This window comes from Oenanthe melanoleuca, chromosome 10 (genome assembly GCF_029582105.1).
Source record: "Oenanthe melanoleuca isolate GR-GAL-2019-014 chromosome 10, OMel1.0, whole genome shotgun sequence".
Lineage (NCBI taxonomy): Eukaryota > Metazoa > Chordata > Aves > Passeriformes > Muscicapidae > Oenanthe > Oenanthe melanoleuca.
Window position 1 is genome coordinate 15,373,666 of NC_079344.1, and position 21,452 is coordinate 15,395,117.

The 21,452-nt window shown below is 47.1% G+C and overlaps 1 protein-coding gene across 2 annotated transcripts in view; it reads right to left on the minus strand.

Annotated features, from left to right (window-relative positions):
- IGDCC4 (immunoglobulin superfamily DCC subclass member 4) overlaps window positions 1-17,347 on the minus strand; it is an 88,122-nt gene extending 70,775 nt beyond the window's left edge. For both annotated transcript variants that reach the window (XM_056499961.1, XM_056499960.1), the window contains exon 1: window positions 17,159-17,347. In XM_056499961.1, the coding sequence (XP_056355936.1) occupies window positions 17,159-17,267 (109 nt within the window). In that variant the 5' untranslated portion in view covers window positions 17,268-17,347. The remainder of the gene's footprint in view (window positions 1-17,158) is intronic.
- Window positions 17,348-21,452: the final 4,105 nt, after the last annotated feature.

The window sequence follows — 21,452 nt, forward strand, 5'->3', positions numbered from 1 at the left end:
TCAATCTGGTTCCCTCAACTACAGGCAGCTCTGAGCAGCCAAGTCTTAAACCACCCCAGCTCCGCTGCAGTGAATGGCAGCGAGTCCCCAAGAGCTCTTTGCCATTGACACATCAATTCAAGCATATCACAGGGCTGTCTATCTCCAGTCCCAATTCCTCTCCAAGACCTTCAAAGTCAACTCCAGCGAGGTTGAGGCTACTCACAACACTATTTTCCTAGTGGTCTTAGCTGGCACACAGGGCTTCCCACCCTCTGACACCTTCCCAGCTCAGGTGCCACAGAAAGGGAGGTAAGCTCTCCCTTGCACTGGGAAACAAACCACAGTGCAGTCCTACAGCCAGTGAAACACCCTTAGCATCCCCAGAGCCAGACACAGTGGTACACCCAGGGGCACACAAGGCACCTCCTGCATTCATTTGCATCCTACCTCCTGTACAAGCTGAGATTAGGTAACTCTTTTCAGCACCAGATCCTAAAAACCCTAATTCTCTGGTAGTGAATTCAGTAGCAAAATTCCCACAGAGGGAGGGTTTAGCCCTTGAGAAGTCCCAAACAAAAGCAGCATCTGTGACTCACCCATGAGACCCACAGCAACAACAGTGTAAAAATTACATTCACATGGACTTGATGCTACTTGTGGAAAACAATTCTGGAGCCTTTCTGCCGGCAGACCCCATCTCTGAACACCCTTCTTCCCCTCTTTTGTTCCTTATAGGATATTTGCATGGAAACAAGAGCCTCGACTCTCAGCTGCTCATCTCATCCTGCTGTCTGCCCTTCCTTAACAGAAGACAGACTTTTCAGAGAGGCTGTTTTCAGGCAAATAGTCTGGAATGACAAGAGCAGAGCACATGAGCACCTCCCAGAGCCAGAGTGCCAGTACCAAACCAGGGGCACCCCCTGTGCACAGCCAGCCTCTCACCCTTTTAGTGATGAAAGCTGCTGGGTACACAGGAAGAGTTCACTGGGAGACTTTCAGAGCACCTTCCATGGAAAACAAGTCTCTTACTTCAAGACCATGCTGAGAAGATTCAGTTGTGTGGAATGCAACATCAATCACCAGACAGGAAAAGCCCTGTTAGCCCGAGGTACCCCCAAACTCAGCACTCACACGTGGCACCATCAAGATGAGACTCGGACTCCTTAAAAAAAACCAACCCAACACTTTCAGCAGGTTCAGATTCTGCTCTTGCCCCTGAATCTTCCTGTAATTTTTGCTCCTTTGTAACCATATTATTGTTGTTCCAGTGGGGTCAGCTATGTGGAAAGTCTAAGCAAAGCAGGGGGGAAGCTAACAGCGACCTGCTCCGTGTATCTAACTCGGAGTGTGAGCCAGACAGCGCTGTCAAAGGACAACGAATACACTCTGGAAACAAAACCTCTTTGTTCCTCTAATTTTGTTCCAGTTAAGTCAGTTCAGCTGTTCCATATAACCAGTCAAAAACATTCAGCATTTCCCAAAGTATTTTAAGACTTCAAAGTTGTAGGTTTTATTTTGACAGTTTTAAAGCGCATAGCTTTTTTTTCTGTACAGATTTTTTTTTGCATTAAAAACAAGGCTGTTTAATAAATTAAGCTTTACAGCAACCACTGTCGCTCCGCTTTTATCATGCCTTCAATTAAAATATTGTTTCTTGCAGACAGCTAATGACTTCTGAGAAAAAAAAAAAAAAAAAAGGGTGTTTCACTGAGAATGTTTTCAATACACTCAATTTGTTAAAATTTGTGATTAAACCAAACTCCAAGTAGGGCAGGCTCAAAACCAGGTGGGTTTAAAGCTGTCCAAGTTGCTGATATGAAATCAAAAGTTCACAGCCTCAAATGAGCATACCTAAAAAGTAAATTCTTCAACACACAACAATGGACTATTTAGGAAAATGTGACCTCTCCAACATTCTCTGATGAGGAAAATGTAGGAAAAACACTGTTTAGAGCAGTGCCTGGCAGCTCAGCAGAGACGGGAGTTCATCAGGAGCAGGCTGTTCCAGAACAAAACCTTTCTACATAACCCAGGCAACAGATCTGACCTTTTCATCTACAAAAAACAGTCAGCCCACTACTGAACTCATTATCGGGGGAGATCTGCCCCTCAAACCCATTTTTTTCCAGTCTCAGGGCCAAACCTGTTCTGACACCAACTGCCTCCTGTCAGGAAAGTGCTGGAACAGCTCAGGGACAAGAGCTGTGCTGAAACCAAACCTGTTTGAACTCCCCCTGCGTAACCCGAGCTTCACACGCCCGCGCTGACATTGTCACCACACTGAACAGGAGCCAGGCAAGCAAACGAAGGACTCACGTCTTTAAAAGCAAACAAAAGAGGGTTATAAAAACTAATTAGCTTGTTTGTACTCGCTGCTGCTCTTCTCTGCAAAGCTGCAACCACATCGAGTACATCTCTGAGGGCTTCTCAAGAGCAGCTCTGGGATGGCCCAGGCTGGGCCAGCTTCACGGTGCCAGCAGCAAAGGCCCTAATCCCACAGTTTTGAGGTCAAAGCTCCACTCGCACAGTTCACAGTACAGCCCACAACCAGCTGTGTCAGCACAACTGAGAAAGCAGGATCAAGCAGCCGTGGGGACGAAGCTTTTAAGCCTGTGATGCTGCCAAATGCTTCGTATCACAGCCCTGCCTATTTGCATTTCTGCCTTGGGCCCCATCTGTAGCTTCCCATCCATGTAAAAGCTGTCCCCAGGGAGAAGAAAGGCTACTGTCCATTTGTTCAACACATCTCAAGTGCATCCAGCTTCAAATGAAATAGGTGGTAAAAGTCTTTACCATGCAGTTCTGACTTTCTTGTTGTCTGGGGGCAGGGAAGGCCAGAAATGGAAGTGGCTGGTCCAGTGGCTTTGATCAGTCAGCACTAGGCATCAGTGCAGCTCCTAAGCCCTCCCAGCCTTCCATGTCAGCACCACATCCTCACTATCAGAATCACACACACACTCTTAGTTCTCTCCTCAACTTCCTCTTCAGATAAAGGATCCTACAAAGTAGGTCTCCAAACACAGTATCTGTTAAATCAATTTGTAATAACACACAGGAATATCTTTAAAATATGGTTACATCCTGTTCAAGAAGTCTTAATGAGCCATATTTTTAGCCCAGGAATAACCTGAAAACCAGCAGAGACACACTGCAGCACTAAAACTATGTCACTGTAAAGCTATTTCATTACAAGCCATGGCTCTCTTTGCACAGATAATTTCTTCCAAGAGCCCAACTAAGCTGCTACAAAGTTTTCCAGCAGGCACATGTGTAGAGCAGCCAGAAATAAGCCTAATATACTGGGCAAAAGTTGAACCAGGAGAAAGAAAGGAATAAACACAGGAGATGGGTCCCTTTCAACACACGTCTCAGCAGAGGTCACTGCAATGACGGGGAGCTGGAGGAGGGCCAGGGCATCATGCATGCATCTGTCAGGGATCCCACCCAGGCTCCAGGCAGGCATCCTCACACACACAGGAACTGCAAGGCTGGAGAAAGCAGGAGCTGCTGAGACCACCCAGCTTCTCATGCTTCACACTTACTACCTGCAGTGACAAAATGACTGACACAGCCACAGCTGGCAGAGGGAGCACAGACCATCCTCCAACACCATTTGCATCATCATCAACATCCAGAGGTGACAAACACGTGGAAAACAGAGGCAAGGCCAGGCATCTGGCACCCCAATTTGTTCAAGCTTCATGTGAGATGCAAAAAGTAGATGAGGTGCCACCAGGATCCAGACATGACAGTGGCAGGCACTTGTCCATGGACATTTCTGCTCATGTCCGGGGGTTTGAGGAACTCAGCAGCACTCACAGCAGCTCATTTCCAAAGCCCGTGGCCTGAACACTGCCGGGGAGTCCTGCAGGGCTTGTGACTCAGACAGGGCTGAGGAGAGGCATAGACACAGCCCCCATCATCCACAGTTCTGGGGAGAATGTATCACTCTCCTGCTCCCTCTAAAGAGAAAACAAGCCACAAAGACACCCCAAGCAAATGCTGGTGGAGTGACACCCCGTCTAACTCAGAAGGACAATGTGAGACTCCAGTGGCTCTCAGGCTGTAGAGAGAAACTCTGCATTGCTTTTTTGGAAGCTGTACCTTCCCTGATCCTGGAAGAAAGTTGGGGTAAGGGAACATACTCCTTATATCCTTAACATGAAGAAATCTAAAATGGGCTTCTCCTCTGAATCAGCTCCAAAGCTATCTCAGAAACGCCACCTTATCTCCCAGCAGCCCAAACCACTCCTATTTGTTACAGAATAATAAAGCCATTACTACTGAGCAATCACACTATTACACTGTTGTTTTACATGGCTATAATTTAACAGTTCCTCACTGTTTGCTTTAGAAAATCTATTCTTGAAAGGTCTATAAAATTATGAACTCTTGCTCCAGTCTGAAAACATAGGCGTGAGCAGGGATTTCTGTTTTCTAATAAATCACATACCCCTACCAGTAAACACCAGCTTAAAAGAAACATCTTTTGTTTATTGAAAGTAAATAGCATGTGGACATTTTAAACAAAAAGAAGGTGGGAGGAGGAGGGGGACAGACAGATTATGTTTTTCACTTTCATTTTGCCTTGTGTCTAAACAAACAGTTCCTAACAGCTTTGTTTTCCAAACCAACTTTTTCCCAGCTGCTATCTGGAACCACAGAAAGGGAAAGCAATACTCAAGATGTACAAGGATTACTTGACTTTGCACACTCGTTTTCCTCAGCAATCAGTGGTCTGGCTACACAAGGCACAGGGAGGATTGCCACAGGAATGAGGAGTAGCCCTGGAGAGACTGGTTGGCTTCCCAACAGATCAGTACTGAGAGGGTTCGCTCAGACCCTCACACCATGCCAGGGAGAACCAGCATTTTGCCAAGCTTTTTTGACAGGTCCCAATTCTGCCACAGGAACTGATTCACTGCCTTCCACTAAGCCACAGCCACACAGAAACTTGGAAGATGACTCTGAACAACAGCATAGAGAGGAGGTCAGAGAGAACAGCTCTTACAGACCCCTCAGGGACAGCTAACCTGTAGCATCTGAACAAACTAACCCTGATCCTTTTTAGCCAGAGTTTTTACTATTTCCATAAGTTATAGGAAGCACACAGATACTGACCCAAAAAGACACAAGAAATTATACCAGGATAGAGCACACTCTAATGTTTCTGAATTTTTCATCGTCTTCAAGATCAAAGATATTAATCATCAAAGATCTTTCTCATCCCTCTGCCTTCAACTGATGATCAAGGCACCAAATATTCCCATACTCCTTTTTCTTGCCTTCTTGATACAGTTTAATGTTACTTAGACCACCTCTATCTCACAAGTTCCTTGCCCACAAGAGGTGTAGCAACACGTCACTAAAGTTACAGGGTGGGAATAGCTAGAGTCAATATTTTCACTCAAACAGCAGAAGATTTTTTATATCCAAGCATAAATACAGCGACATGACTCTAAGAGAGTCTCGGAAATGATGTGCAAATACCTGGTCTATCACAGCTCTCACACACCACTGAAACTCGCTGTATTTAACCCACCACTTTCTTAAATGCACATCATACCACAGCTGAACGGCCCCTTCCCTTCACAGACAATGGTCCAGCCCCTTCTGAGCTGGACCTTCATGAACATTACCCAAAAGAGACATTTGAAAGGCCTCAGATGGAGTCCAGATGGTAACTTCTTACTTACACCTCATCCACTCCATCCAGGTCTTGCAGGAAAGCACCTGTTCAGCTGGGAATATGCAGCAGCCTGAGCCAGCCTGCACTGTGGAAAGCAAACTCTCTGCATGAGCCCTTTCAGAGGCCTTTTTCTACTATCCCTGCACAGCTGCCACAGCAAAGTCCCCCTGACAGCACACGGATTTTACTGCTACTCACAGTGCAAATGAGATAATTAGGTAAAAAAATCTCCAAAAGCCCTGCCACTGCAGTGGGTAATGAGATTCTGTAGTTCACCTCAAAATAAAAATGGAAGGAGAAGCGCAGGTAAAGCTCCTTCTCAACAGCCTGAAGTCTAGTTGTGAAGCCATCCATGAAACAGCTTAGTCCAGCTTCCATCAAGAAGAAGTCCTTCCTAGCAGCTGGGAAGTCAATGCACGAATATAAGCCATAAAAAGAGGAGCATTCATACAGGAAAACTAGGGGGACAACAGATTTGCCAATAAGACACAAGGTATAAGCAGCCAAACTGCCACATTTTAATCAGTGACAGCCCTCTTATCTTGCTGTGTGATGGCTTTCTCTTTGTTGAAAGAGACCAGATCACATCTCTGTTCTTACATGAAATACTGTCTTCAAAGAAAAGGGGCAAAGAACCCTTCTGCAGCGGTGTCACTTCAGCGACAACCCAAGACACATGCACTCCTCAGACTGATCTGAAAGATTTCACAACAAACAAAATCTCCTGGCACATATTTAGAACTATTTATTGTACAATTCTGTCTCTTAAAGTTAAGCAAAGAGGCTCTCTTGTTTGCTCTTGATAGGCTGGGGTTCAAGCCTGGAGTGTGTCTTCAGGGCAAGGTATAAAGTGCCATAATGCAGAGCAGCTACAGAATGTCAAAGAACAGCTCTGGTTTCAATCCCACCACGAACACAAGGAAATACACACACAAACCCTCTTCCTGCTCCTTGTCCTTTCCACTTTCTCCAAACAGCCAACCTGTCCTGCAGAGCCCCTGTGGAAAGGCCTGGATGTGCAACTTTCCACTCAGAGAGGACAAGAACCAACCCTCCCATGCTGCATCAGAAAAGTCATCTACTTCCAAGAAGAAAAGGCAGGCTCATCAAATTCCTGCCAACTCTCCTGCATTTCCCAGGTAATTGCACAAACCATGAATTAATAAGAAATAATGAGCCAGCACACAGGGGAAGAGAAGACAATGCAGAAACGCAACAAAGAGAACTAATGGAAAAGTACATTTCAATAGCTCAGTGCAGACGACTGTCACTGCAAGCCCACATCGCCCAAGAGAGGTGTCACCTCCCTGGGAGGACACAAGGACACACATCACCCACGCAGCACAGGAACAAGGCACGAGGCAAAGGTGAGGGGGGCTTAGGGCACAAGTTAATTGTGCAGAGAACAGACAGTGTGGGAAGTCCTGACAAAGCACCAGCATGTCCAGGTACAGCCTTGTCACCACCCACCACGTGTCCTTCGGGAAGTCACAAAACCCATCCGGGTGTCACTGCCTGGCTACAGCTGCAGGGTCTGACACCAGCTCCCTCCGTGGGCGTGGACCACCCCTCCTTTATCTAGACCTGCTCTGCTTCTTTCTGTTATCACCTAACCCCACAGGTATTTTATCAATGCAGCCAGCCAGCCCTTGCTGGGACAATAGCAGATAAAAAGGCAGGTTTGACAGAGAAAATAATAAAATGGGAAATGATAAACTGTTATGTCAAAGGGGTGCTCACAGCTAGACATGAATGAACTTACTAAGGACTTGACCACCTTGGGATTTTAATCCTCCTGGCTTAACTTCTTACCTAGTCCTGTTTGAAAAGACAGTATCTGGTTGTGATCTGGAAACTCAGTTATCACTGAAAAAGCAAAGTGACCTCTTACAGCTCAGGGATTGTGTCAGAAAAAATAGAAACATAACATCCATATCTGTGGCTACAGGGATGCACGTGAAAGTGGAAGAAAACAAGGAGCAGTACAAACTTTTGAACATGGTTAGGACAGAGGGTCAGAATGGGTGGAAATCTGCCCTCTCATTTCGAAACTTAAACTTACATCTATCATAACAAGAGGAGGTAAATATATTTCACAACCTACTTCAAAAATGCCTCACACCTACTTGGCTGTTTAACTTTCCAGCATCTAGAGTGCATTTACCCACTGTCAGCACAAGTTTCTCTTCAGAGCACATAAATCTTTCTGCTTTCCAAAACTGCAGCCAGCTGAAACCTGACAGTTTGAGGACAAAGCAGTAAAAGGCCTGGGTCTGCTTCCAAATGGTGAAGGACACGCTTTCCACACACAGTATCCGAGCAGCAGAATTCCTGCCGGGACTGTCACACCACTCTGGGGCCCTCCTGGGTCAGTGGAGGGCCTGGCTCAGTTGTGATGCTTCTCCCTGGCTGTCTCTGGGATTCTGCTTATCTCACCAAAACACATCTAAAAACAACACCTGGGCTTATATTGAGACTTCAACAAAAACACTTCAGACTTTTCTCAACAGTCATGAGTTTTGCATCTGACTGCTTAGATGAGCGCTATAAATGGCAGCTGCTCTGGACCAAGGAATCCAACCTCATTTATTACTAAAATCAGATTTATTTCCATTAATCTAGACTAATTACTGCTGCTCCTCCTTTAATGAAGTCTGTTGTGCCTCAGCATGTAACACCAGCACAGGAGAAATCCTCATGTTCATAACCAAGCAACTTTGGGCCACTCTGAATAGCTCCTTCTCTACTGTTAGAAACAAATGATGAGAATGATGTCTCTTCCAGAGAACCAGTTTTATTTCAGGGAATGCTGTGTGATCATTCTCACGTTCAGGTCAACAACAGCCTTGCAAAAGCTCCTTTATCCAACTTTTACTACTGCTGAGCAGGGATTAACATTAATTGAGCCCAGCCCATATTAGCCAAGGATTATTTGTTAGTCACCAGCCTATAATCACATTTTCCAGCAGAAACCTTTACATCGCTCAGATAACCTGCAAGATAATTCTTTTTAATGCAATCTAAAAACACATTCACATCATTGTCTTCCTCCTTCCAAAATACACAATTAGTTCAGCTTAGAAAATGCTATAAAAACTAGTTTTGTCAAATTTGCAGACCAACAAGTTTCTGGTGAGAAGAAAATACTCCCTATGAGGGCAGCATTTTTTTAAACCTCACAAACTTCAAAATACACAAAAAAATATTCAGGAATTTTCATTTACAGGCCTGCACATACCACATTACATATACCAACTCAGTCTTTCTGTTTAAAATCTAAATGGAAGTTACACAGATGTGCCCCATCCTGATGCTTTCTCTGGTTTCCTGCCTGTAAGCATCCTGCTGCAACACCCCAAATCTGCCTCAGCAACAGCTCGGTTGCTCCACAAAGGGACACTCCTGGAGCTGAAGGTTTCTTTACTTTTCCCTTGGCTGGCTCTGATCCCATTACATCTGGAAAGCCACATCCAGCACCAGTTGTCTTAGCAGAATGGCAGCTCTGCACTGAGCTGGGGGGAACTGGTGCCCTAGAGACCTGCATGGTCCAGATCCAAGAATTCAGGCTCTGAACTGAGCAGTAAAAGATTTCCCCAGCTGAGCAAACACCTGACTTCTGAGAAAAGCAAGCAAGGCTTCCTTACTACTGTTACTATAGAAGGCTGAGATTATGGATGGAAAACAGGTGAAATACTCGAGGACCTGAATACTTGGCTCAGTAAAGAGCGGGTTATCAGGAAATTTGGTGAGTGTACACATTCTCACAGGGAGGTTCTTCGTACCAGTACCTGTCTTCACACACCCCTAACAAACCCCATAAACCTGGGTGAACTCACATTGAAGGTGCTCATCACTGAGTGAAGATGTCAAACCAGCCTCCCAAAGGGCTGTGATGGACAAGCACCCACAGCAAATGTTCAAGTCAGAAGTGGGTGCTGCTTTTTAAGAGATGCTGTTTGTCAAGCACAACCATTAAACCTGGAACAAGAAACATCTCAGCTTCCCACAGTACACAAAAAGGCAGCACAATCTGCCTGCTTGCCTTAAACATACTGAACTATCCCAGGTGCCTTCACTGGTGTAAAAAACAAAGAATGATCTGACAGCTCAGCCTCGTGCCCGGATGCTGAAGTGTTGCTGAAGCCTTTCACCCCTCACTTAACTCCTCTGCTGCTAAACAGCAAATCCTGGCAGCAGCCACAAGCATGAAGTAAATGGGAAGCTCTTCTCTGCCAGCAGCTGGGAGAAACTTCCATCTCTCCCCACTTTGCATGTAAAGAAAACTCCACAATAGTACTTGTGGTAATGCTGCTTGCCAGATTTTCCACTGACAGACTCTTGAGGAAAGCCTCCAGATAGGAAGTCTACTCCTAAGGACCCTCTTCAAGTGGATGACTTTTGACTTTGGGAACGTATGGTTGATCTTCCTGAGGAACGGTTCCTTTTGTTTTCAGAACAGAGAAAAAGAATACAAAGGAAAAGAGAGAAAAGTTGCATTTACTGTGACCTAGGAACACAGAGCTAAATAAATTTGATCAATATTTTGATTTCTCTGACAAAAGCCGCAATCAGCACTGACACAAACAACTGGTTAGCAAGCTGGGGGGGCAGGAGGGGTAAATCAAACCAGAGTTTCAAGATACTTATCTTTCCATCACAATTGCCACCAATGACAGTAATTTACACGGCTAATAGGCAGTATTATGTTTACAAAACCATTCTTGGGAGGGAAAATCTAAACAATTTTTGCCAACCCAGAAAAGGAGCTGGTGTTGGACCAGATCCTGGGATTTTTTTTCCCCTTTTATCTTATCTGAGGGTATCTTGCCAAGACGCCTTGCTATGGAACAACACAAAGTGCCTTCAGAAGTGTCTTCGCAAGCCACATAGACCCGTGGAGGATATGACCAGCCTTCTGCCACAGCCTGAATTCTCCAACAGCAGGGCTGCCCTACCTCTGTGACAAGGGGAAATACCTATCAAGCAGAAAAACAATGGAGCCAAGCCAGCAACCCCAGCTCCTCCACCCCACTTCACACTCCATACCCCTCTGCTGAAGATAACCTCCAATGAGCCCCTTATCTCCCATACAGGGCAGGTCCCATCCCCAAACCACACACTGACCCCCCCATTACAGCAGCCTGAACACCTGTTCATCCTCTACCCTCTCCAGTCCTTGATTTGGTTTGGTTTTCCTTTCCATGAAAAGCTCTCTGTCCCTTTTTTACAAGCCCTTTCAAGGCTTTGCCACAGACAGACAGGTGGGACTGTCAGGGCACAGAAATGGCCTCAAACTGGCTCTGTCCTTCTGGGTCTGTGTAATTAGGACTATGCTCATCATTCTTTAAAGCAGCATAGATAACCCCAGAAAGGTAAGAGCACATTTTCACTACACCATCAGTTAAAAAGAGACAAAGATTTCCAAAAGAACATAAAAGTCTTTTCACATACACATTAAAAAAATGAATCAGTAAACTCTTGACTAGTTTTAATATCAGGAAAAATTCCACTTTTGTTTGGAAAATATACGCACCCATTCTGCAGCTGTATCCAACAGCCAGCCAAGAGCCACAGAGAGAATAGTCGTGCCTTAAGTGCACAACCTGAGATAATTTTGGAACCTGTAAGCACTGATGATGCTTCTGAAAAAAGAAGATTTACCAAAGCACTGAGTGCATGAACAGTCAGATTTTGGCAAAACTCTCAGTGTATTGACAGGGCATGGGAAATCCATTTCATTAAGTAATGACCTTTTGGTCACACCAATTAACTTGATGGTCTATCGACAGTCAATTTAGAAACGATCAAGGATGCACATTTCCCAGACAAAATGGACTTTATCACATCCCTGCTGCCAGCCTGGCACCTCTTCTGCATCCTAGGTTTGTTTCCACCAAGTTCTGCCATCCCAGCACCATTTTAACTGTTTAATTTCCCGAAGTCTTACATTTAACAAGGTGCTAAGCCATCCCAACTCCAAAGGGAACATGGTTCAAAGACCCGAGCAGGAAATGAGACCAGGGAAGTCTGTCAGAACAAGGGAAAGAGACAGCAGACTGAGCACAAATGCAATACTTCACATGCTAGATTTTAATTCTCCCACCAATCTGGGCTGAGAGCAAACCTTGGGGACGCTCACATTTCATTAACAGACCTTTAATATTAATGACCTATCCTCAAGAACACCACAAAAGATCTCGAAAAAAAATTAAAACATGAAAAAACAAGAAAAGATAGAATAAAATATTCTAGGTTAATAGAATAAACCAGGTTGTTCCACAGCTCAGAATACGGCAATAACAGAGAATTGTGTTTAAAATGCTGATAAAGATTTTTAAATAATTTGAGAACATCTGATATGAAAGTTTCCCTGGAACACAGTAATTGCTTATCAAAACCACCACAAAGTATGTTATTACCCATGGAGATAAGACACAGCAGCTGCTGGACTTCTTAGATAAAGCAAGCTCGTATCACAAAAGCAGGATCACTTGGATTAGGAGCAGGAGAGGATCTGACTCAAACAGAGACACCAAAGGGCATCAGGGACATAGACAAAAACACATCCAAGCTCCATGACCTACACACTCACAAAGTGTCCTGACACCTGCAAGCAGGACACTGTTAGATAGACTCAGATACCTGGTTTGGCTCTCCCATGGAATTTCCCTTCTCAGCAGCTGCAACTCCAGCAGATTTTTACCTTCTGGCAAGGAAACACTGACCAGCTCTTCCTCTTTCTCAAAGCCTCCATTACTCTTCAGAATCAGGAAATTGAATGGTGTTTCAAGGATGACTTCAGCATACTAGTGATAGTCAGACAAATCAGAAGCTCTTCAGACTTCCCCCCATGGCTGGTGGAGGGTTTGGCAGCTCTAGGAGGGCTTGAGAAAACACAGCTCAGTGCTGCTTTCTATGAAGCTGGCAGATTAGGTTTTAGCAACTGTGGATCCTCTCACCAACAAGCTGTTAAGTCAGAAAAGCACAAGCAGCACTTGGAGGTCACTTACTCAAGGGATTTATAAATGCAAGAAGGGTACTTAGAGTGATGGTGCTCTTTATGTTTAAAGTGTGTAACAGCATCCTCTGCTCAGCAGGAATGAGTGGGGAGACTAAGGCAGAGACAGCAAGTGACCAACACAAAGATAATTAAAAGAGCCATAGTCACAGCAGCTCCAAATCCTGTTTGGAAGTGCTTTCCCAAAAAGAGAGAAAAGCAAAACAGACACCAAGCCCCAAAATGTGAATGCTGGTGTAATCATAAGTCATGTTTTACAGCAGAAAAGACTTCAAAAATAAACAAGTGAATACAAGGACTTGAGATTGTGATTTCCTGCAGTTCTGTGTCTTGTGAGTGGATTGCCCAGTCCTACCCAAACAAGGTTCATGATTTGCTCAAAGCTCCTCCTGAAATTGAGGCACTTCAGGTTCCTCCACAGGTGGGTTTTCCAGTGCCTCTTATTCAGTACATACAGAAACTGCATCTCCCTCCTCTACTTGGCCATTTATTTTCAAAAACTCTGAATTCTCCATGTCCAAACCAGATATCACTGACCAGTAGGTCCAGAAATTGCTGGGAAAAAGAAAAGGGAGATGACAGACAGACAACTGGATGGGATAATTGCACCTCTTCACCTTCAAAAGCCAACTAGAAATACTATAGCCAAGTGGATCCAGTTCTCCAGAAAGTAACAAAATTTCACCACAGTTGATTTTGGCTCAACCTGTACTTGGCAAACATTGATAACAAGGATTTACCATACCCCCTCTAGTATTACAGCTGACTATAAAGCAAACATTTGCTTCCTACTGATAACAAAATGACTATGATCACTCGGGGTTTGTAAAGGTTAGGGCTTCTCTGTCACCCAAGGCAGATCTGTAACTCCCAGCGTTCACACAAAAAATACCCTCCATGTAACACTGCCCTCAGTTGTCCTTCAGGACCCCACTCACCTCACACCGAAATACAGTTCGGGATTGATTCCAGCAACAAATTACAATCAGATTAAATATTAATTCCCATCTTAATTATATAACCATGACTAGGCTTAATGGCCTTGAAGCCATTTAACCGGGAGAGGAGCGTGTAAATAGTGCAAGCAGCATCTCTTATGCTGCAAATGCCCAGACTGGTTCACAAGCACCTGGATTTTTTTCACTGGGAGAACAGCCAGCATTTGGAAAAGCAGCTCCAAAGGAGGTAGGAATTCAAATAATCTGGCAAGCAATATGGTATCAAGAGTCACAAACCTGTGGGACAACATAGCACTCTGCCCTAAGGATAGCTGTGCACTACAGTGAGAAAGATCATATATGTGCTGAATACCTATTGATGGATTTCATCCTCACCTTTGACAGAAAGAAGCATCTCTACATTTGGCTGAAGCAGGCCATGAAGTTTCCAGAGCAGATGAAGTAACTGGTCCAGGATCACAGTGGGCACTCAGGAGAGATGTCCTGTGTGCCACAGCCCACCCTAGCACTTCACAAATTCAGGAGGTCCTGGTGCCCCCAATGCAGAGACACCTGTGTTGCTGACAGCTGCCTCTATCTCCAAATCAGGCTGCATGCAGGCAAAATCATCTCCCTTTATCCCCAGAAAAAGGTAGGAATATTTTCTTTTCCAATTCTTACTTGCGCCGCTCTGAAGTGTGTCACGTACTACCAGCAGTCACCCACCCCCATGGGGCCCCCACAGCAGATCAAATCTGCTACAGCTGCCAGGACAAAGTCTGCTGCAAAAGAGGGGGATATGCCCAAAAATTAGCCTGTTCTGCTTCACTCTGGACTTCAAGGCAATGAAGGCTAAATAAATAAATAAATAAATAAATAAATAAATAGATAAATAAGCAAGCAAGCAAGCAAGCTAGGGAAAACAGGAGAGAAAGAATCAGAACCGAGCCTGAGCAGTTTCTCCTTCAGCTTCACACACGAGAAGAGAAAACAGAAATGCCAGCAAAAGCATTCCCCACGCAGGAGCAGCCCCTGCCTGGCTGTCACAACAGGCACGGCACATCGGCAGCGAGCTCCGAGCTCCGGCACGAGAACGCTCCCCCTGGGAGCGGGAGTCAGGTGAAGCCCCGGCAGCCCTGGGTGCGATGTTCGCACTGTCAGTGCCCCCCGCTTCTTGGGGCTGTAGGAAACATCCCTTCCCTGCACCGCCCGTCCCGGTGACACCGCAGCGCCACGGTCCCAGGGCAGGTGACATCCTGCGAGGCGGCCGCAGCAGCAGGGACACGCGATTCCTAACAATGGGAACGCCGAGCTGCCCGGCACAGGCTCGCACGGCAGGCAGCGGCTGCGGGGCCACCCCGCCAAGGCGAACGCGACAGGAAGGATAAAACAAATCACAACTCAAGTGAGGTGATGTTGAAAAAGGAAATATGTTCTATAGCAGGAGAACTCAACCACTAAACCAAACTACACAAAACCAGACGGATTTCAGCCGATCCCTCGGACGGAAAGCTAAGCACACTTCCCATCAACATGTCCCCTGTAGAGCTCCAAGGAATGGAACCAGAACAGCCCCCTTGTTGGAGTCGACTGAAAAAAGGTTGTTTAGTGCTTGGTTTTCTTCCTTAAACCCCCTTCCTGCTACTGCAGGGAAAACAGGCTCAAGCAGAAGGCTTTCAAAACCACTGGATCACATCTCCAGCAAGTGTACACTGGCACTGCTTCCATCAAGTCCAGAGGGGGGAAGGTTTTCCACTCTACTTCTCTCCTAGGTACTTCATACCCAGCGAGGCTTGAACTTTGGATCAAAACACATGTGGCTTTGGGATCAAACACAGACTTTCCCAAAACCATTTCAACCCTCTGCCAAATTAATTTCAGATTGAAATAAGTCCATGTTTTTCTTTTCAGAATCAAACCCACCTGTTGGAAAGCACATCCATACGTACCCAGCAGCACGTCCAAGGACTGTACAGACACATTGCCTCCCTATACGAGATGTGGCCCATTGTTAGTAAACAAACAACAAAAATTTTCACTAGCTGCCTAATTGCTTGCAAGCAATACCAAGAAGCCACAAGTGCAAATTCTCGCAAAGCATCTGAAGTTTTCTTGTTGAAGTGAGTTTGGAAAAACAACATCCACTCCACCACCCCCATTTTTTCTGTGGGTTTTTTCTTTTTTTCTTTCTTTCTTTTTAAATCATTGTTCTCTATTACAAGCCTTGGGATCCACTTAGCTGTTTGCTCAAATACGCAGGAGACACAGCTCTCACTAAGTCCAGCCTACCTGCTCAGCTGCTGGTGGGGTCACAGCCTGCCACCCACCCATCTAGGAAAACCCACACTCACTGGTGACAATGAGCCATTTACATGGCCCTTTATTCACTTCTGCAACAGACACCACAAAGCTACACCTATGTTGAATCATAACCTACCCCTAACGGGAGCTCACAGTGTTCTGAGGAAAAAGAAAGAAAAACAACCCTGCAGCCGTCCACGTGCTGTTATTATGCTCTGCTGAACCTGAATGCATCATAAAAGGAATAAAAATGTACAATGTACAATGACATAGGGATGGCTCCTCCACCACAGTACCCTGTTTAGAGGGGATTTTTTACAAGAGCAAGTCCCTGGCACACGATCACATTTTTTGGTGCCGTCCTGCCACCCTATACCTTCCCAAACCCTTCTCGGGTATGAAAACAAAACCTTTCGTGGTTGTGCCCACACAGAGAAAGAACCCCACACCCTAAGGTCCGACGGTTCAGCCAACCCTCAATGCAAACTCTGATGGCAACCACAGAAAGCCACCAGCGTGCCCGGTGGCCGTGTACGTGTGCCCTCACACGGCGCCGCTTGCGTAACCATTGCAAAACACGAGCGCGAGGAGCCTGGCTATTCCTGGGTCACTTCCTTGACCAACGGGACATCTGCCGACCCGTGTGTCCCATGCCGGCAGGAGCAGGGCAAGGGAGGCGAGGGGTCCCTCCACGGCTTTGCTGGACACCTGGGCCTGCTCTGGGCCACCCCATGCTGGACAAGCGCTCCGTTCCCCACCACCCTGGCACAGCCACTGTCCCTCTGACAGAAACTTGCCACTCTCGAGGCAGAGGTCGTGGAACGCTGTTGCTGCTGGTCTGCTGTTCCTCCCAGTCCACACACTGACGGGAGTTCCTGTGGGTATCATCCTCAAAGTGCGAGAGTGTCACCCCCAATGTCAGCCCCCAAATGATGATCCCAAAGGAAGCTCCATCTGGACCTTAAGCATAGCTATCGTCCGACTTGGAGGGAAGGGATGGTGAGAGGGGGGGAATGGCCACGGAGGGACGGGACGGCCACTAAGAGGAGAAAGGACGACTGGGGGTAAATGGTACTAAAGGGGAAGGAGGGCTGGTGCAGCGGGTGACCGGCCAGGGAGCGCATCCCCGCGGAGCCGCCCGCTGTCCTTGTGAGGGCAAGGTGGCACCGCGGCCGCCCACGGGCTGGGGGGCACCGACCCCTTCCCTCCCTCCTCTCCCTCCTCACCCACCTTGCACGGCCAGGACGGCGAGGGCGGAGAAGCAGAGACAAAGCAGCAGGTCCTCCAGCGCCATGTAAGCCCCGCCGGCCGCCGGGAGCAGGGGCCGCCGCGGCCGCATCTACGAGGGGAGCGCGCTCTCCCGCCGCCCCACCGCCATCTTGTGCGAGCGCCCCGGCCCCAGCCCCAGCCCCAGCCCCGCGCTGCCCGCCGGGCCCCGCTGCCGGGGGCGGCCCTGGGCTGCCGCTGCTCCGCCTTTGTCAGCGGCCCGGCCGCCCCTCCGAGGGGCTCCTCCCGCCGCCCGGCAGCGCCCGCACCAACAGGTTGCTGCCAGCCCGCGGCGGGAGGAGCGGCCGCGCTCCCTCAGGGTGGGGGACGGCAGGTGCGGGGCTCCTCCACCCGCCGGCGGCTCCGCAAGCCACAAACATTTATAACATTTTATGTGGGTTTTTTAGATAATTTTTTCTTCGATCTCTTTAGTATTTTTTTCCGGTTTTGCCACGGGTGAGCGTGAAGGGTGCCGGGCCGCCTCCGGCCGCCGCGCTCCCCTCACGGCGCTGCCCGGGGACGCCTCAGCCGGCCCCAGGAGTGGCCCCGCTCCCTGAGGGGGTGACGGCAGGTGCTGGACTCCTGCGCCCGCCAGCAGCTCCACAAGCCACAAACATTTATAACGTTTTATGTGGCTTTTTAAATTAAAATTCCCCCGGGGAAAAATAAGGGATTTTTTCCCGGTTTGCCACAGGCGAGCACGGGAAGCTCCCGCCGCCGCGCTCCCCTCACGGCGCTGCCGGGGACGCCTACCCGGCCCCGCTGTCCGTCGGGGCTGCCGGAGCTCATCGCGCCGAGCCCGACTGGGCAGCGGAGGCAAATGGACACTGGTGACCGCATCGCCATGGCTTTGTTGGGATTCAGTTTCGAGGCACAGCTCCTTCAGGTGTATATCGTTCATTGGTTGTCAAAGCCTAACCTGTGCTTCTTAGCCGACTGTAAAAATAAAGCAAATAAAATACATGGTGTGGCTTGTATGCGCCCCACCGCTAAGGAGAGAATCAGAACTTAACTACCAGCTGAGCCAAGTAGTGGAAATGAGGCAAGGAGATGAGAGATGGAGTCCAAAGTTGCTGCCTCCGAGTTTGGCTTGGCTGGGTCCCGGACACAAACTCGCACCGCACGTGTGTGTGTAAAGCCGCAGGTACAGGTTCAGTCCTGAGGGCAAGTGACACCAAGTCCTTCTTTCGGCAGTGGTACCTGGCACAAAACACAAGGGCAGCCACATCCAGACTGGCTCTGCTTTGCCCTCCAAAAGGATACGGAGCTGCCCAGCACACAGGTATGTTCTATCACAGCAGTGTGGAATGCAGAGGTGGCTTCAGCTATGCAGAATATGAAAAAAATAAACCTTTTTAATCCAGACCCTCCTATTTATTAGCTTGTATAAAGAACAAAAAAACTTAAATAAAACCAGAAAGGCTGTGTGGTGGAAGCAGGTTTCCCATGTGTGTGAGTTATGCAATTTTAAGTTAATTCTTGGCACTGCCAGTACAGACAAGCCCTCACAGGCAGCAGCTGCCCCCTCTGAAGGGGTGTGCAGGTGGGCTTTGCCCAGCACCAGGTAGGCACTCAATGAGCATCTTGCTGGGAAAGAGGCCACAGCATTCCACTTGCCCCATTACTGCACCATCTCACTTCCCTATGGAAAGAAAAGTGGGTACTAATATCCATGTCCCCTTCTGCACCAGTCCAGCATGGAGGTAAAGATTCACGACATCCACAAACCCTTCTGTTTCTCTGAGTCCTTCCCACCTGCTCCTTTATGTGTGAGATGGTTTTAAGGCTGCTGTCAAATTGCTTTAACTAGGCTGTAAAGGAATATCTACTTGTGTCTGCCAGTGGTTTCTTTCAGACACACCCCTGTCCGTTTTTCTTCAAATCCCAGACATTTCTCCCTCCCATAAAGTAAGGAAAAACTTTACCTTGCAGTCGGGCAAGTCTGGCATTAATATATAAAAGGAAAATTGCTAATGGTCTACAAAACACTGCACATTCTGGCTAAAAGCACCTGCCTGTGTTAAGGTGTTGACTGAGCTCCATGTCAGCAGGCCAGAGTTGGACCAGGCTTTGAAAAACCCAGGTCTAACCCAGTCTTTGCTCTCTACCTGATCTTAATGTTACTTGATTCTTCTGTGGCCCCTCTTTGACTTCCTGCATGTCTGTGGAAACAGGAATGAAACCAGTATTTCAACAAACCCAAGCTTGCAACATATATTCCTTAATATCTGTCCCTGGGGAAAAGGAAAAACGGCGACTTGGCAAACAGCCCCTGAACTGAGAAAGTGGTAGAAACGTCACCTGGAGCACCAGCTCCTTCACACTCACAACACCTGTGCTCTGCAGGAGCAACACCAAGTCCCAGTGTCTGCTCACAGAGGTGAAGTGATTCACTGTGGTACTTACAGAGGGAGAACCTGGCTAAAGAGCCACTTAGTAGATTTGGGAAGGATCAGGTAACTCCCTAGCAGTCAGTCCCATGCCAACAGAAGGGACATTTCTTCCCAGAAAATGGCACTTCTGCCCCAATACTTAGGGCAGCTAACCACTTATGTGCTGTAGAATCTCCAGTGTTCCCGTTCCTGTCAATGAGGCATTTCTGCCTTTCGATAGCTGCAAACCTCTGATGCTTTGAGAGACGGGAGTGTGGCAGGTGGGCAGCATCAGAAAGTGGCAGGTGTTTGAAGTTCAGCTTTTTGTTCCTCCTTTGAGAGACATTATTTCTCTGCTACAAAAAAAAATTGGTGGGTCAGGTGTAAGGACAGTGTATCATACACATATCTTGGTTTGTACAAGATCCCAGGAATAACAACAGGGAAATCCAGCAAAAGGCGCTATGAATTTATCTAGCTCAGCAATAATTTTGAACATCCAAAGACACATTTTTAGGGTGTAAAGTCCCATTTTAAGGGTCAAAAGCCTAATTTTTAGGGTTTCTCCCTTGCAGACAGCCTGTAGCCAAGGGGGATCCATGCTTCTGAAAGGCTGTAGTAGTACAAGACACCTTGAAGCACAGCAACACATTACAGAGGGTTCTCCAGCCTCTGAATCCACACCCACATGAAGCAGCCCATGTCCATGTCCAGCTGGCAGCTGTGGGATTCAGACTACCAAGATCTAGTTGTATGAGTTATTGAACAAATGCAGGTAAAGAACAACACCTGTTTTACAAAAGACACCCTAAAATAAAAGAAACCTGAACAACAGGGAGAAACTATTTCAGAGAGAAAGCAGTGAGGAGCAAGAAGATTCACAGCTTAGGTCCTTTCTCTCCCAAGCAGGATTAAATTCCCAGTCCCAGTCTCAAATACAGCCTTGCTCTGTTTTCTGACCATCCCTGACTACAGACGTGTCTGCAGTACTGAGGTTGACATTTTATGACGGATTTAAGCAGCTCTAATTACCAGAGGAGTTAGCTGCTCTTTCCTTTGTGACGGCATTAGTGCTTGAATGAGCCTGGAGCTGGACAGAGGAAAGGATGGTGCTGAAAACTTAATTGGCGACAAAATTAACAACAAAACCAGGGCCCTGCTCCAGCTCCCTGCGCAATCACTCAGGAGTTAGTGCCAGCACAAGAAAAGCAATGGGAACAGACAGACAGAGACATGAGGAAGTTTTCAACAGAACTACAAAGCTGGATCAGCTCAAACTCACTGCAAGACTTCAACCTTGGTCTTCTCAGAAAAGGAGTCTCTTGGGAACCTTTACCACCAGGACTCACTTTGTTCCCAGACTTCTTCTGGTCTGGCAGCAACTTTAACGCTGGAGGGAACATTGACATCCAGACGAGGAAAATGACGGTAGCCTCCTGTTCCGTATGTGTGAGCAATGCCAAACAGGAGCAGCTGGTTGCACATAATAACATGCATGGTGTAAGTGAGCAACACAATGAGCAATTTGCTCAACAACCCAGGGACATCAGGACAATTCTGTATCACAGGGAAGAAAGAAAAGAGGAAAAAAACATGTGATGACCAAACCCTAAGGGAGACTCAGCATCCTACACATCCATTTCATTACGCTTGCTCTTATAAATATTTATTACACAGCCTATCTCATCATTCTTCCAGGAATGGGTGTTGTGTTATTGTTATACCCAGAGAGGGCTTTCCTTCTTCCTCTGGTCCTGCTGCAGGCAGTCAGCAGTTGCCAAAGATAGACTGGGAGAAAGAGTGTGACATTAACCATGGAAAATGCTGCTTAAAATGGAGCTCAGGGGCAGATATTGGCAGGTGCATTGTTAGGAGGAAAACAAATG